This window comes from Poeciliopsis prolifica, unplaced genomic scaffold (assembly GCF_027474105.1).
Source record: "Poeciliopsis prolifica strain line A6 unplaced genomic scaffold, Auburn_PproV2 SCAFFOLD008, whole genome shotgun sequence".
Taxonomy (NCBI): Eukaryota; Metazoa; Chordata; class Actinopteri; order Cyprinodontiformes; family Poeciliidae; genus Poeciliopsis; species Poeciliopsis prolifica.
The window spans coordinates 1,412,537-1,428,904 of record NW_026562383.1 but is presented as its reverse complement, the minus strand read 5'-3'; the positions used below and the strand labels follow the sequence as shown (position 1 = coordinate 1,428,904).

The following is a 16,368-nucleotide window of genomic DNA, read 5'->3' as shown; positions in this document are numbered from 1 at the left end:
CTCTGTATGTGATTAGACAAAATAGACATCGATGAAACATTTCAGCCAATAGGAAACTGTGGACGGAGAGAGCGTTCTACTCACTTCCGGCGTGTGACCGACCTCGCGTCCTCGAACAGGGACATCAGTTCAGTCTTTCGCTTCAGGTAGCTGACTTGTTGGCTAGTTTCCAACTCGCTGAAATGGTTTTCGAGAGAAAAATGCTCACGTCCGGAGACCCCGACGAAGAGGTACCGTAAATAGACAAGTATATGTAAACAGGAGCCAAATTAAAATAGTGTACCGGATTGTGTAACCTAATAGCTCAGCGGTGGACCGTATGAGCGAAGGGTCAGCCCTTCAACTGGAACAACTGGAACATAGAAAGGCTTGTTAATATCGACTCTGGTTCAGCGAAGTCAGGGCAAAAATATCCGAATTTAGATATTAGAGATTTATCCATGAATAATTAATAAAAGATGGCTACCAGTGAGTTTTTAAATGAATGGTGCAAGTTCACCTTGAGTTCTTGAATAGGCTTTTATTTCAGTATAAACTGACTGAGATTCTTCTTGCCGTTTAATAGGAGGATGCTCCTGCTGAGGAAGAGGAGGAGGAAGAAGAGGAGGAAGAAATGGTGGTAAGAGGCTTTAAGTTCTGTCCGTCTCATTTGGACGGAAGTAGATGTAAAACTAGAGAATGAAGCAGATGTAAAGCTAGAGAATGAAGCAGATGTAAAACTAGAGAATGAAGCAGATGTAAAGCTAGAGAATGAAGCAGATGTAAAGCTAGAGAATGAAGCAGATGTAAAGCTAGAGAATGAAGCAGATGTAAAACTAGAGAATGAAGCAGATGTAAAGCTAGAGAATGAAGCAGATGTAAAACTAGAGAATGAAGCAGATGTAAAACTAGAGAATGAAGCAGATGTAAAGCTAGAGAATGAAGCAGATGTAAAGCTAGAGAATGAAGCAGATGTAAAGCTAGAGAATGAAGCAGATGTAAAGCTAGAGAATGAAGCAGATGTAAAGCTAGAGAATGAAGCAGATGTAAAGCTAGAGAATGAAGCAGATGTAAAGCTAGAGAATGAAGCAGATGTAAAACTAGAGAATGAAGCAGATGTAAAGCTAGAGAATGAAGCAGATGTAAAGCTAGAGAATGAAGCAGATGTAAAGCTAGAGAATGAAGCAGATGTAAAGCTAGAGAATGAAGCAGATGTAAAGCTAGAGAATGAAGCAGATGTAAAACTAGAGAATGAAGCAGATGTAAAGCTAGAGAATGAAGCAGATGTAAAGCTAGAGAATGAAGCAGATGTAAAACTAGAGAATGAAGCAGATGTAAAGCTAGAGAATGAAGCAGATGTAAAGCTAGAGAATGAAGCAGATGTAAAGCTAGAGAATGAAGCAGATGTAAAGCTAGAGAATGAAGCAGATGTAAAACTAGAGAATGAAGCAGATGTAAAACTAGAGAATGAAGCAGATGTAAAGCTAGAGAATGAAGCAGATGTAAAGCTAGAGAATGAAGCAGATGTAAAGCTAGAGAATGAAGCAGATGTAAAGCTAGAGAATGAAGCAGATGTAAAACTAGAGAATGAAGCAGATGTAAAGCTAGAGAATGAAGCAGATGTAAAACTAGAGAATGAAGCAGATGTAAAGCTAGAGAATGAAGCAGATGTAAAGCTAGAGAATGAAGCAGATGTAAAACTAGAGAATGAAGCAGATGTAAAGCTAGAGAATGAAGCAGATGTAAAACTAGAGAATGAAGCAGATGTAAAACTAGAGAATGAAGCAGATGTAAAGCTAGAGAATGAAGCAGATGTAAAGCTAGAGAATGAAGCAGATGTAAAACTAGAGAATGAAGCAGATGTAAAACTAGAGAATGAAGCAGATGTAAAGCTAGAGAATGAAGCAGATGTAAAGCTAGAGAATGAAGCAGATGTAAAGCTAGAGAATGAAGCAGATGTAAAGCTAGAGAATGAAGCAGATGTAAAGCTAGAGAATGAAGCAGATGTAAAGCTAGAGAATGAAGCAGATGTAAAGCTAGAGAATGAAGCAGATGTAAAACTAGAGAATGAAGCAGATGTAAAGCTAGAGAATGAAGCAGATGTAAAGCTAGAGAATGAAGCAGATGTAAAGCTAGAGAATGAAGCAGATGTAAAGCTAGAGAATGAAGCAGATGTAAAGCTAGAGAATGAAGCAGATGTAAAACTAGAGAATGAAGCAGATGTAAAGCTAGAGAATGAAGCAGATGTAAAGCTAGAGAATGAAGCAGATGTAAAACTAGAGAATGAAGCAGATGTAAAGCTAGAGAATGAAGCAGATGTAAAGCTAGAGAATGAAGCAGATGTAAAGCTAGATGAAGCAGATGTAAAGCTAGAGAATGAAGCAGATGTAAAGCTAGAGAATGAAGCAGATGTAAAGCTAGAGAATGAAGCAGATGTAAAACTAGAGAATGAAGCAGATGTAAAGCTAGAGAATGAAGCAGATGTAAAACTAGAGAATGAAGCAGATGTAAAACTAGAGAATGAAGCAGATGTAAAGCTAGAGAATGAAGCAGATGTAAAGCTAGAGAATGAAGCAGATGTAAAACTAGAGAATGAAGCAGATGTAAAGCTAGAGAATGAAGCAGATGTAAAGCTAGAGAATGAAGCAGATGTAAAACTAGAGAATGAAGCAGATGTAAAGCTAGAGAATGAAGCAGATGTAAAGCTAGAGAATGAAGCAGATGACTGCCTGCTCAAGAACAGGGACAGAGACACATGCAGCAGGGAGATGGAGTGTTTTTCCATTCATGTATACTTTCAGGCTTAACTTCAACCTTTGTTATCTTCAATTCATTACATTCATATTTTCTAGAAACCCTTTGCTCCACAATTCTCTAGTTTCTAGAGGTTTCCACATGTGTTCAGCTGCCTAAAAGCTAACCACATGTCCAGCCTAAAACAACATATTTCACATCACCACACAAACCCAAGACCACCTATTACAGATTTGATTGTAAAAGATTCATCTGGAAATGGATTGATGTTTCCAATACTTTGCTTTGGAAAATCATATCTGTATGGCACAGTTTTACCTTGTTACTGCAGACAATGCTGTAACAAATGTTTATTCATTGGTTAATCCAAAGGTGATCACCAGATCAACCATGCATTGTATTGATATGTTCAGCATAAAGGGTTTCAGGTTTCTACATGTTTATACATTCTTTTTTTTATGCAGATACATCCTTTGCTACAAATTATAACGAGTTCACTAAAGGAATGCTGTTATTGTATTTTTGACAATAAAATGTTTTTTTTTAAATCACAAAAAACAAATTAATTATATTTATTTGCATCTTTTACTGCATTTCAAATATTTTATAATAAAGACTTAAATCTGATTAATTGTCAGCGTAATTGATAACTAAAATAATCGCTCAGTGCAGCCTTATCGAGGCACCGTCTGCTTCTGGGTGAGGGTTAACACTGGGCCAGGGGGGAAATGATTCTGATTTGCTGCTGCCATTCCATCTCTGGTTCCTTCCAGGACCCCTTGGAAACGATACGATCCAAATGTGAGCAGACTGAGCACTGTGTGCACCTGAAGGAGCGTCTGGAGGTGTGTGAAGCCAGGGTCAGCTCCAGGTCCAGCACAACAGAGGAGTGCACAGAAGAGCTCTTTGACTTCCTGCACGCACGGGACCATTGTGTAAGTGTTAGAGAAGTTTGAAGAGACTGAGCTTTAGTAGCAGGGCTAATACTCACATCTGCTTATTGTTCAAATCCATCACTAGAAAATAATATTTTATTCAACTTTTTTACAGTCTTAATTTTTACAGCCAACAAATTAAAAGATGAATTGCATGAATAAATGCAGAGTAAAGTGCCACATGACAAAAATAAACTCTTACTTCTGCTTTAGCAAATAAAAAGCCACACACATTCAGAATGTCAAATATGATTAGAATGAATTGGAAACGAAATGAAACTGATCTCAGTTCAGCCAGAATTCAAGTCCAAAGGAAGATTATTTCTGTTCCTCCTTTTAGTTAAAGGAAAACTCTGAGAGATGTGACTATGAACAGACTGTTTGAGTAGAATGAAATAACTTGAGTTAAAATTAAACTCGCATTATCCACACAAATAAAACAGGAGAAAGAAAATAAAAATAGAAAGTGCTTATAGAACACACAGCAAGGATTGAGCAGCTGAAAGACAGGTCACCAGCAGCCAGGAAAAACAACAACAAAGCAAACAATAAAAAACCTTGAAGTCCTTCAGGACATTTATTGGTTGAGAACAGAAGCAGACGCTCTGGTCTCTCATCCTCTCTGAACACGCTGCAGATGCTGAAGCTGATTTTGATTGATTTAATTTCAGTAAATTGTTTCTTTCTTTTCAGGTTGCACACAAGCTGTTCCACAATGTGAAATGACGCCCCCCGCCCCCCAGTGTAGCTGTAGGATCCTGATCGACTAATAATCATGTTAGACATAATGCATGTCCTCTGCAATCATGTGCTCTCAATACCATTGTTATTCATCAACACTGCTGCTCCCATCCCTGGTGCAGCAGTGTTAGAAATCAGTCCAGAGTTAAGATGGCGCTCCATAATGAAACGTTTACCTCTGGGTTTGGCCTTGGAATCATTGTTCCACTTAGAAATAAAGGTTTTCCTCATCATTCTGTCTGATCATGTCATTCTTTGTTATTCCTGGCAATGAATAATAATGAATCACACCATTTGAAGCCTTAGAGTCTGAGGCCAACATGGAAAAACCAACAGCTGCATCACATCGTTTTAAAAATCGTACACTGGATCGGTTTCAGAAAAGTTCTTCCACATTAACCCAAACAAATCTGCCCGTTGGCATGGTTTCAAACATGCTAAACCCATAGGGGGCAGCATAGCACAAAGCAAAACCTTATGAGCTAATCAACTTCCTGTTAGGAATTAAACATGGCGCCAGGAGGTTCATTTGTGTGGACATATCTTTAGAGTATTATAATACAAAGTTAATAAAACAGGACAATGTCAACTGTCAAAGAAAGTATGTGGATATATTAGTGCCTGTAATGCACAAGACTCAAATCTCCACTTACGTTAAGAGTTTTTCCTAATTATTGTTTAGTGATATTAAACAGTTTTCATGTGGAAGAAAGGCCCAAATGCATAAGAATGTATTCATTTTTCCAGACTTTTTGTTCCGTGTGGTGTAGGCACTTCATGTTGCTGGAAATGTGGTATATAAATAAAAGTAACTTTCCATCTTAATTTTTCTCTATGCAGCATTCCACAATAACAGTGTGAAGTTACTTATATGCCACTACATATTAAGAGTACATTTGTCTTTTGGCTAACTCCAGGCTGCCCAGGCCGGCTGGTGTCACCAATTCATCCGAAACACATGAAATGTTTTCAGAGGTGTGTGTCTGAGCCAGTCAACTGATTTTACTGAAAGTTCAACCCAAACCAAGTTGCAGAAATATTAAAGACAACTCGTGGCAACATGACTCACTTCATGGCAAAGTCTGAAGACTTGTTTACAACTTTTAATATGAAAAAACTGTCTTCAGGGAAAATGTCAGCCATTTGGCAGTAAAAGGCTAACCAAATGTGGCAAAAGTGACACTGGATTCAGTGAATTTGCTGTTCACATCATCTTTGATTCATAGCTTTCCCCCCCCCCAGAATTGTGAGACTTTTACTTTTCCTGAATTGCCTTAGATTTGACATAAAGCCTGTGAAGCTGTAGAGTTGCTTTAGCTGAAATTTTACTCAATTATTCCTCGTTCATACAAACTACATGACGACAAGACTTGGATAGTGAGGCCAAAAGTTTATTTAAATACAAACCACAATAAATTACAAATCATGCCATGATAAAAAAAAAAAAAAACTTAAAAACTGCAAGTCACAGAAATGAACTGCAGGTGGCAGTGGAACTCAGCCAGTGAGTTAAGTTAAATTCAGGTTGTATTAAAAGCATAAGTCATGCACATGGTGCATAGTGGCTCAGGAGATGCAGATGCCTGTCAAGCATTTTCTTTATTATAGAAATCATCCATGGAGGCCTGCAGGGAAAACCCACTCAATTAGTTCTGAACACAAAAACATCACAATTCTCACTTTCTGGAAACTTGGTGACACTATAGATGAAATCGTTTAGTTCAGACCAAACTGTGGGGGATGTGGAGAGCTCCACACTCACCTGCATGAGCAGCTGCTCCTTCCTCAGCTTCTTGTAGAAGAGGAGAACATCTGGATCCGCCCGGACAACATGGGGGTCAAAGTCCATGACCCTGAGGCCCTCCAGGCTTCGAGCTCGAGACAGGGCCACGTAGGCCTGGCCGCTCTCAAACACCCGAGCCAGGGAGATCTCCAAGCAGTCCAGAGTCATTCCCTTCACAAGAAACACAAACAATAGGTAAACTGGCTGTTCAACATGAGCAACACTCTCTGCAGGGAAAACAACCAGAGAGCGGCACTTCAACATCCAATGCATCTGAAGCCATTTTCTAGTGTAGACTCACACTCCACACTGTGTTTTATATCAACAGTGTGGTCATGTCTGTGACCACACTGCAAAGGTTTGTCATATTTGCATACCTTTGCAGTGAAGGTATGCAAATATGACAAGAGAACTTAACAGCCTGAAATTTTAAAACATTTTCTGAAACTCTGCCTTCAGGATGTCATTTCCTCTATTAACTCCAGGTTTTCTCCAGCTTTCCTCTGATTTCCAACCAGGCATTTTGTACAATTCAATGGTTGCCAAGGAGATTAAAGGGTTTCTCAAACATACATGAAAGAATCAAAGCAACACTCCGGGTTCTTTTTTTGTCAATGACAGAATAATATAACATGATGTACAGCTCAAAAGGTCGGTTTTATATAACACTGGCCCTTTAAGCGCTACATTTTAGAGTTTAGAGTCCCAGACCCTTTGGACTTGTGTGTCTGCAGAAGGCCAACCTGGAAGCAGTGCCAATAAATACATTTCCACCAGACAGGAGAGGCAGACAGGTTACTGTTGATGTGAGGAGTGTCCGTATTGAGACCCGAAGTTGGCCTTACTGCCCAACTACTAGAGCAGAAAACAAAAGCGGTCATTTATATTCTGATATTGAATTGTTTCATATCTGCAGACACTTGCGCTGCAGACCTCTCCTGCTCCCAGTGCTCACAACCAGTGATCCCAATTATCCAGAGGGCCTGGTCCTCCATTCTCCAGCCAATTACTAAGTCTGGGGTCAGGATGTAGTAGCAACAGCGGCTGCAGGGTGAAACAGTCATTTCCTTTCCAAATAGATTTGTTGCCACTAATCTCACCTCCTCTCTCTTCCTCATCTCCCAACCAGCAACAGGATATAGAAAGACTTGGACACACAGTTGGGTTGCATTTACTGAAGAACAACAGGAAATCAAGAGAAAAAGGAACGTGGTCATGTCTCTAATAGTGTGCTCTGGAGAAAAAAAAAAAAGGTGGTTTAGTGGAAACCAGTCAGGAACAAACCTGAGTCCCCTGAAACTAGTTATCAATAGCTGGAGCCGGAGCAGAGTGGTGTGATAAACATGCCTTCCAAACATCAGTTGTAAAAGATTCAGAGAATTATTTTCAGTCGTTCTTCACGGTTGATGAAGATGGAAACAAAGAGGAAGCAGCTGTAAGCCCATCTGTTGAGTTTCAAGTCAAACTTATTCACTGTTGCAGCTACATAAACAAAATTTTACCATAAACCTTTTGTTCCACCAAGCTTGTTTTAAGTTAATTCCTTTATATTGATTATTAAAAAGTACTAGTTCAACTGGCAGATTGGATTCTAAGGACATTTTTCCCCATAAATGAAAATAAATATCAATATTAAAGTATTATTTACTTACTTAAAAAAATAAAATAAAATAAAAGCTTTTATAGATTGTTACTCACCAGAATTGAGAAAACTAAGATATGCAGTAGAAACTAGAAAACTACTTTGTCACGCTTGTGTTTTTGCAGCGCAGATCCTGGACTCACCTGGCTCTTGTGGATGGAGATGGCCCAGGCCAGTTTCAGCGGCAGCTGCTGTCGGCTCAACTGAATCCCACTGGCGGATTTAAACACCCAGCGCTCCGGCTTCAGCACCTCCGTGATCCCACACAGGAAGCGAACACGTGGGAATCCTGACCACCAACGAGGGAGTAGATCAGCGGATCAGGAAAGAGTCTTCTCTATTGGCGCAACATGAAGTTGTTGACAGGCAGCTGTTTGCTTCATGTACAGACTTTACAGCAATCCCTCACATAGAGCATGAATGAAGTTACAGTGGGAAGGAAGAAGTCTCCTTTTAACAGGAAGAATCGTCCAGCAGAACCAGAACCTGGTTAAGAATGAGCTGCCGTCTGCCTCGACCAACTGGAGGTTTGAGAAGAAAGAAGAAACTGATGTAAATTATTTTTCATGTTCATGAAAGTAAAAACCACCTCAGAATCATCACTTTTTCCTCTCTTTATCTTTATTTTAAAGTCACACCATCAAAGCACTTTTGATCCAATATTTAGTTTTTAACCTGATGGTGTTCCTGGGACCAGGTTCTGTCAGCACCACTTCATTTTTTTCCACTTCAAAATGAAGATTGTCTAAATGTGTCTGTGGCAGTTGACCCAGAACTGTTCCATAAATCAGGCTTGTGGCTTCCTACTCCCACTAAGGACACGGCTTCAGGGTTCAGTGAGATAACTGCAACAGCAGTAATCAATTCACGTTTGATGGCGCACAAGAAAATGTGTTTGGTAGAAAAACAACTCTGCACGTCCCTCCATTTCCAGAGTCAATCTCTCAACATGGTGTTAAGAAAGGATTCTGTTTTTGATAGTGGGGTACAAAGTTTAGTAACAAGAAAAACAATAATTGGTTTAATAATTAAATTGAAATCTCTGCCTCTCCTGTCTGAAGAAACAAAAGGTCAGTACAATTATAAAAGCTGGCAAAAAAAATGTACATTTTGAAGTTTATTTTGTTCTAAATTAGGCAAATTCAACTGATCTCCTGGAGCTGAAAAGCTGTTGAATGGAGCCACTATTGTCACGTAGTGATGAACCTCCTCACTGTCATCACTGTGGCATTCTGCACTTTTGTTCTCTGCCGAAAGAACAAAAGCTCATTTTCACTTGGTTTTAATCCAATGAAAATATGAGGAGCTTTTCTGTCACACGCTGACAAGTAGGAGGAAAAAAAACCCCCAACAAACTTGACTTTTAATCAAACATTGTATTCCTGTTCAAGTATTGTGCCAACAGAAAAAAAAAGAAAAAACTGATCCAAACCTTGTTTTCCTGAGTCGAATGAGACCACCACTCCCCTGGCGCCGTTCACCAGACCTTTAGCCACATCCAGGTTTTTGGTCAGCATGACCTTTGGGATGCAAAAAGGTTTTAAAAATATGTTTTATGTAAACAAAGTCGATCTCTGCAGGAACCATTGAGTTGAAGTCTACCTGGGCTCCCACTTTCAGCTGGATCAGCCTGCTGACTGGGCTGAGAGCGTCTATGGTCCTCACCAGCTCTGGGTCGCTGTCTACAGCCTCAAATGCCCGTGATAACCCTGCAGGACGAGGAGAAATGCTTCAGTTACTGCAGATCACTGAGAAAATGTACACACACACAAAAAAAAAACTTTATTAAAACGTTTTTTGATGAAATTGTGTCTTACAAAATTAAAAAGATTCCAGAACTACGGGTGGGCGATACAAGCTTAAATTTTTATCACATCATTCTGTGGTAGTTATATGGGTTACAACAACCCATATCACTATTTTATCATATGGCTGTGAGAGCATGGCACAGCATTCACAGTGTCATAAGCACAAATACCGTTATTGCAAAAGATTATCATTTGAAATTGGTTTCTTCAGGATGCCGTTTCAAGAAGTGATTTGCATCACCAAACTGCTCATAGCAACTGCATTTAATTGTTTTTTTGTTTTCTGATTGATATTCTTGTGGCACAAACAGTGGAGAAAATTTCTAATAATCATTGGTTTTGTTCCCCCTCCCCCAAGTAGTAAACACCTGGAGGAACGGCACATCAGAGCTACTTCTCATTGCAGCACTGGTAAAGACGTTGTGGACAGCAGTTAGCATTCAGACCTGGCAGCTGCTGGAGTTTGTTCTGATTGGTAAGCTCCACGTCGTCCTTGTGCGTACACAGCCTGGTGGCCAGAATCCCGTCCCGCTCTATCTGATGGTAGGCGCTCTTCAGCAGCGTGGCTGTGACTTCCTCCGACACTCTGAGTTATTGTGACACAGAACATTTCCTTCAGGAAAAGCTCAAACTCATACCGGAGATGGAGCTGCTGTGGGTGTAACATTTATAACTTGGAGGGGAGAAAAAATAAATAAATAAAAAAGAAGAAACTAAAATGCATTCACCCTTTCCAATTCTAGCAGGAGAGGCAAGATCTGTGCTGCCTCTCGTTTTGAAGCTGTAAAATCCAACATGAAACTTACAAGAAGTGAAGAAAACATTCCACAGTCGTTACCCGTTGAAGGGAACATGACACCCAACGCTAAGAGAAGTGTCACACCTCATCCTGTTACAGCTTGTCGATCTCCATGTGGCATAAAAGCTGTAGGACTTTGTCACTCAATGACAAGACTTCTGCACATTTCACCACCACAAATGTATGAATGTTATTAAGACCTCTATCACCATAAACATAAATTGGATATTGCGTCATGCTCTCTACAGCGTTAACCCCCATAATGCCAAGCTTTTCGGAACAGAATGTGCTTGGCAACAGAAATGCGCTCATGGCAAAGACAAATGTCCTCCAGTCACCTGCAGACAAATTTGCCATGACTGGTGCAAAAAACAAAACAAAAGAAAAACTAAAAAAAAAAAAACAAAAAAAAAAAAAAACAAAGAAGTTAGCAAGTGTGTGCTAGTAGCTAATAACCAGTAACTTGAACTGCCCTAGAGTCATAGAACACAATGGACATGTATGAACATGATTCAAAGAGTTGTCTGAAGTAGAAATTCACATGAGAAACCAAAAAACAGAAAAAAACAAGTAGAATTTTAGAACTTCAAAGTATTTAAGGCCAACTTATCTAAAAAAATAAATAAAAAAATTCAAGGCATTTTCAGGCCTTAATTTCAGATACACGTCATTCAGGGCTCATGAATGACATGGAGAAAATCTGGCTCACCGCCTCAGCTCATTGAGGTTCACACACCCCAAAGATTTCTAGTCCCAGTCAAAGCAATAGGTACAGTTAAATTAAAAGTGATCAGTTGAAGCTGCTCACACAGAGAACCTTGTTTCAGTGGCATCAGATCATGGATGGATTATTGCAACTGCAATCAGAGTTGTATTGACATGCATTATGTAAAGCAGCAGCATCACAGGCAACCATGGGGTTGGTTTACCTGCCTACCCTCACTGCCTGCAGGAGGGAGATAAAGTTCTGGTCGGTTTGCCTCCTCACTTCTGTTAGCTCCATGTTGACCTGGATGACCTTCCTCCAACTCCTGGCCTGAAAGTTCACAAATCAGAAGGTTTTCCATGAGTTTCCATAATGATTCCCAGAAAATGTGCAAAGAGAAGAAAGATGCTCACTAAAGAACATTATTATTATTATGAATAAACAGACAGCAGCAATGACTCACATGCACTCAGACCAGGCTTAGCATATGCATCAGTCTACCAGAAAAAAACAACACTGAGGGTCCTAATCTGTTACACATGTAGCTTTATCTCCAGTAACGAAAATAAGATCCAGCGTAGGTCAGCAGCATTAGTGCAGAGCTTCAGCAGTGCAGTAAAGAAATGCTGCAGAGGACCAACCTGGAAGCAGAAGCTGGCCTTTTCCTTTCCTCTAGAAACTGGAGGTAGCTGGAGGAAATCCCCACAGACGATGAGCTGGATGCCTCCAAACGGCTGTGTGGATCTCCTCACCGACCTGACAAGAGACACAGCAAGGTTCAGTTCTACAGAACTGGGTCAGACCCAGTCTCTCATGGCCGTAACTAATCTGTCATTGAGAATAATAAAGCCTGTGTTTATAGAAACACAGGCTGAGGAAGAGTGATTGTTCCGTTGTAATTTCAAGCTTCACCATTCAAGTTTTGATAACAGAGGGAGTTCATTTCAAGGACATCACTTAAACCACTGAAGAAGAAAAAAACGGACGTCTTTTAAAACTGAGTTTTAAAAACTGAACCAACAGTTCAGTTTTAAAACAGTCAAAGATGTCAAATTCTGATTAAAAAATACATATGATAAGAACTGGGGTTTTTTCTACTTCCTGTTTCCTAAATGTCTCTAAAACATGACACAAGAGAAATGAAAACAAACTAAAGCATTAGCACGTTGTGGTGCTAGCCTTCATCTTTACTAAATATTGTTCATACCTGCTTCTGTGTGCAAGTAGACTTTGAATTCAAATGGCTTGTTTGTAAAGGTTTTAGTTTCTGGCCTGTATTCATGAGTAGCTGGACAGGAAGTAGGGTAGAAAAAAAAATAAGACATGCAGTTAATAGTTCAGGTCTGGGAATCAAACCCAGAACAGCTGCATCGAGGACAGTAACCTTAGCATGCGCTTTGCCTGTCCTTTTATTGATCCACAAAGCACAGCTTATGGTGATAAAAAGGAAAAAATAAATAAATAAAAATAAAAAAAGATTCCACTGGTTAGTCAAAGTCCAATTTGTTGCCTGATCAGAAGAACCATGCTCTCTGGGTCAATAATTAAACAGGGATTTTCTTAGAGTTTGGTTAAAAAAAAAAAAGTTATATTTTAAACCAGGTAATTTATTTTACGTTCTCCATCTACTGTCTGCAGTACACACACCTACCCTAAACCCAGTGGGATTTGAATCCAGGAAACTTCGTTTGTGACTGCAGTGATTTAGACTGTTTGGAGAACTCCTAACGCTTAAACAGCACAGCTGTACATCAGCTGCATAAAAGTGAGGTATTATTGTCTTCACCAAACAGATATTAGAAGAATAAATCATTTGATTCAGAGAATGTGGAAGAAATGGCAAAGATCCTATGAAATGTACTAATGCTCTGTCCAAGTGTGTGAAAATTTATAATTAAAAAATGTGTTCAAAATGCTTTTTTAACACTCACGATCCAAAACTTGAAGAGTACTCCACCAATTAGCTCAGTAGGTTCTGGCACACTGAGGTTTATATGAACACTTGTCTGCTTGTGAAGACCAAAGGTGTCAAAAGCTACTAAAGGTCCAACAAAATCGTACATTCACCAGTGCCACTTTAAGTCTGTTGAATGCATTTTAAGAAAAACGGGACTAATATTCATTAGGAAGTGTGTGTTGTTCTGGAACAGAAAAATTACTTAGTGGGTCATAACCCCAATCCTTTCCTAATGTCTGAAGAAGAAAAAAAAGGCCTGTAAATCAATAGTTGGGCTGAGGGCAAAATGGCTCTAGACTAATAAACTGCTAAAAATATATATTAAACAAAAAGACTAGCTCATTTAAACAAAACACACCAATTTTGGCCAAGAACTCAATGTAGCACTTAGACTTTGTTTCGACCATGTAACACAACTCTTTAATCTACAATGCTATTTACAATGCTTGACTTCTATCATTCTAAATGACATTCCCAGATCAAACTCATCATTACTCTAAAATTGTAATGATATTGTCACACTCCTGACCCCACCTGGCTACGGACTCCAGCTTGTCAAAGAACTGGGCCTCCACCATGGAGACCTCATCAATGATGAGGTGGCGACAGCTGGTCCAGTGCTGCAGCACAGCGGGCCGCTGGGCCAGCTCCACACACTGCTCCAAGGGGGCGGAGCCTGAGCCAATACCTGGAATAAAGCAACCGGATGAGCAAAGATCAGTTAATGACAAATAAAGTGGGTCTTCAGTGAAACCCAGATTAATTAGTTCTTCTACTGGGTGAGTAAATGTCAACATGGACACTCTGAAGTGACAAAACCCAGTTAGAATCAGGCAGGAAGAAGATGCATTCTGACACTTTATTAGGAAGAGAAATCTCATTTTAACAGAGGAGCCTCTACTCAAAATTTGAAAACTGTTCTGTGACAATCAATGTCCACCAAGACCCTGAAAGCATCGTTTTAACAAAATGTGCACACAGCCCGAGCCGTTATTTTATTTAAAGATGAAAATTGTTTCCTCTGACCAGCGAAGCTGTGCAGTGTTGTTCCTCCAATGTGACACGCAGCCACTCCTGTGCTGGCCGTAGCAAAGGTGCTCTTCGGGGGCAGAGATCCCAGGATTCTCTTCAGGAGGAAGGATTTCCCCGTACCTGGAAAGAAAACCCAATACCTCAAATATAGATCTTGAGGTGCCAAAGAGCGATTCAGCAGAGCGTCAGACATTTCACCTGCACTTCCAGTGAAGAAGACGTTCTTGCCGCTCAGCACCGCACTGAGAACAGCAGCCTGCTCTTTGCTGAGCTTCCGCATCGGGAGAGACAAGCTGACTCTCTTACTGGGGTTTCCCTTCACCTGTAATCACCACCAAAACGTCTGATGAGTTTCTGAAGCCCAGATGGCTTAGAATATGCCTTCCAATGAGGTTCATTTGTCAGATTAAAATGTAGCTTTTGAAAATTGAGAACCTTCACTAAATGTTAATTTTCATAAAGGCTACATTTCTGTATTAAAACAAGTTTTATTTTTTTATTGATCTGATGTAATATTCAAATGTTAAATGTCACATTTTTGTTAACTATAAGGAGAAATCATAACTTACATACATAATGGCTTTCAAGCATCTATTGGTGTGTAATATGTTTTAGTTACTAAAAATGTTTCAGTAATAACTGGGTTATTCATTAATATATGCTGAATTGTTCTGAAGATTTTGCTTCTGTCATGAAATCCAAGTCTTTCCACAGAGTCTAATGTGGATTCTGGACTTTGATTGGGCCATTTTAACAGGTGGATATATGTCACTTCATTTGAGCTCTGATATGTTAATGTGCTGCTGGAGAGTTATCTAAATCCCTTTCAAGACTTGTCAATCTCTAATAGGATTTCTTTATGAATTTGTGCATTTTAATGTATATTATTAACCCTTTCTTTCTTCAAAATACTAGAATTGGCACACAATTTTACATTTATTTTTTTTCCCCACAAATTCAGTCAGATGGTATTAAACATTGGTTAAACACTTCATTTGCCTTTCTACCCTTACTAGAGTCATTTAATAGAAAACTATTAACTTCTACTTTTATAAAATCCTATTCCAGTGATGTTACTCTCATTAAAGTACATTTTGGAGCAGTTTACCAGAGTGTGGTGTCCAGTCACTCACCGGGCTGCAGCTGGCATCACTTCGGGACCGTTTGACCTGCTGACCTTTGCCTGCAGCTGGCCCCTGGTTGCTGCGGTCCGTCAGGCCGCAGGGAGCCGCTCTGCTCCGCAGCTCATTCACCTTCTGGATGTCTTTCTGCTGCAGAGGGCTGACGGCCTCGAAGCTGCGGGGCAGGCCGGCCTTCAGCTTGTCCCGGTCGGTCAGAGGTTTGCCGCCCTGCCAGACCTGGTGCTTGATGCTGAGTGTTTTCAGGAACAGCTTCAGGCGGTCGGGAGGGCAGTTGGAGAGCAGCAGCTGGGTGTTTTCCGGGAGCAGTTTCACGGTGCATTTCCCCTCGCTGGCGAACTTGGTGAAGAGCCTGAAGTCCTTCAGGATGTAACTGTGGGACAGTTTCCCGTCGTGCACGCGCAGGAGCAGCTCCTGGAACTCGTTGCGGCCCAGGATGACGGAGGCTTTGCGGACGAGCTGTCTCCGGGTGGCCTGGCCGCAGTTGTTCAGCTTCTCCACCGCCACACAGCACCGCAGCTGAGCGCCGTCCTCTCCGGCTAGCATCACAGAAACCGGCTGACGAAAACCGGCTCGCATTCGCTCCTGACGGGTCTTGAACAAGGCGACACCGCTGAACTGAGTGAAACTGAGATCCTGCACAGTGAAACGTCACTGCAGCGTTCTGCAGAATTGCGTCGAATCCAGCTGTTTCCTAAAACCAGAACGTGACTAGACGATGAAGTGAAAGCGCTTTAAGCTCTTATCTTTGGTTCAGCTGTTCAGACCACCGACCAGCAGCAGAGCGTTTTTAAAATTGAAGGCAGTGAAATCAACCAATCACACGCCGACCTCTCCGACCAACCAGGTCAGGGAGGTTTAAAACTCCAACCAATGAAAGACGAGATGACACGCCCCCATTGCAGAAACTACCAATCACTGGCTGTGTGAGCAGTGACGTTTATTAGACTGATTAAAAAAAAAAAACTTTATTTAAACAAAGTAAGTACAATAAGTAAGGCAAATATAACAGCGCGACTCCATAGAAGCCATAGCAGCAGATTTAGAAATGGAAATACAAAGTAATATCGATAAAAATAAATAAATAAAATTA

General features: G+C 40.4%; 2 protein-coding genes across 3 annotated transcripts; one reads left to right on the top strand and one right to left on the bottom strand.

Moving 5' to 3' along the window:
* Positions 1 to 79: 79 nt before the first annotated feature.
* LOC129362317 (cytochrome b-c1 complex subunit 6, mitochondrial) lies at positions 80 to 4,642 on the top strand. Its single transcript, XM_055033779.1, has 4 exons — positions 80 to 230; positions 566 to 619; positions 3,507 to 3,668; positions 4,362 to 4,642. The coding sequence occupies exons 1-4, from the start codon at positions 183 to 185 to the stop codon at positions 4,392 to 4,394; spliced, it is 297 nt and encodes a 98-aa protein (XP_054889754.1). The 5' UTR covers positions 80 to 182; the 3' UTR covers positions 4,395 to 4,642.
* Positions 4,643 to 5,837: 1,195 nt separating this feature from the next.
* pif1 (PIF1 5'-to-3' DNA helicase homolog (S. cerevisiae)) lies at positions 5,838 to 16,035 on the bottom strand. 2 transcript variants are annotated; one of them, XM_055033373.1, is made up of 12 exons: positions 15,270 to 16,035; positions 14,335 to 14,458; positions 14,131 to 14,256; positions 13,639 to 13,792; positions 11,789 to 11,903; positions 11,371 to 11,477; positions 10,089 to 10,228; positions 9,437 to 9,543; positions 9,267 to 9,354; positions 7,978 to 8,123; positions 6,172 to 6,363; positions 5,838 to 6,034 (listed from the first exon to the last, which is right to left on the bottom strand). In XM_055033373.1, exons 1-12 carry the CDS (start codon positions 15,852 to 15,854, stop codon positions 5,996 to 5,998), a joined length of 1,923 nt encoding a protein of 640 aa, XP_054889348.1. In that variant the 5' UTR covers positions 15,855 to 16,035; the 3' UTR covers positions 5,838 to 5,995. The 2 variants fall into 2 exon arrangements, with proteins under 2 accessions (XP_054889348.1, XP_054889349.1); XM_055033374.1 differs by lacking the exons at positions 5,838 to 6,034; positions 6,172 to 6,363 and having other exon boundaries at positions 8,024 to 8,355.
* Positions 16,036 to 16,368: the final 333 nt, after the last annotated feature.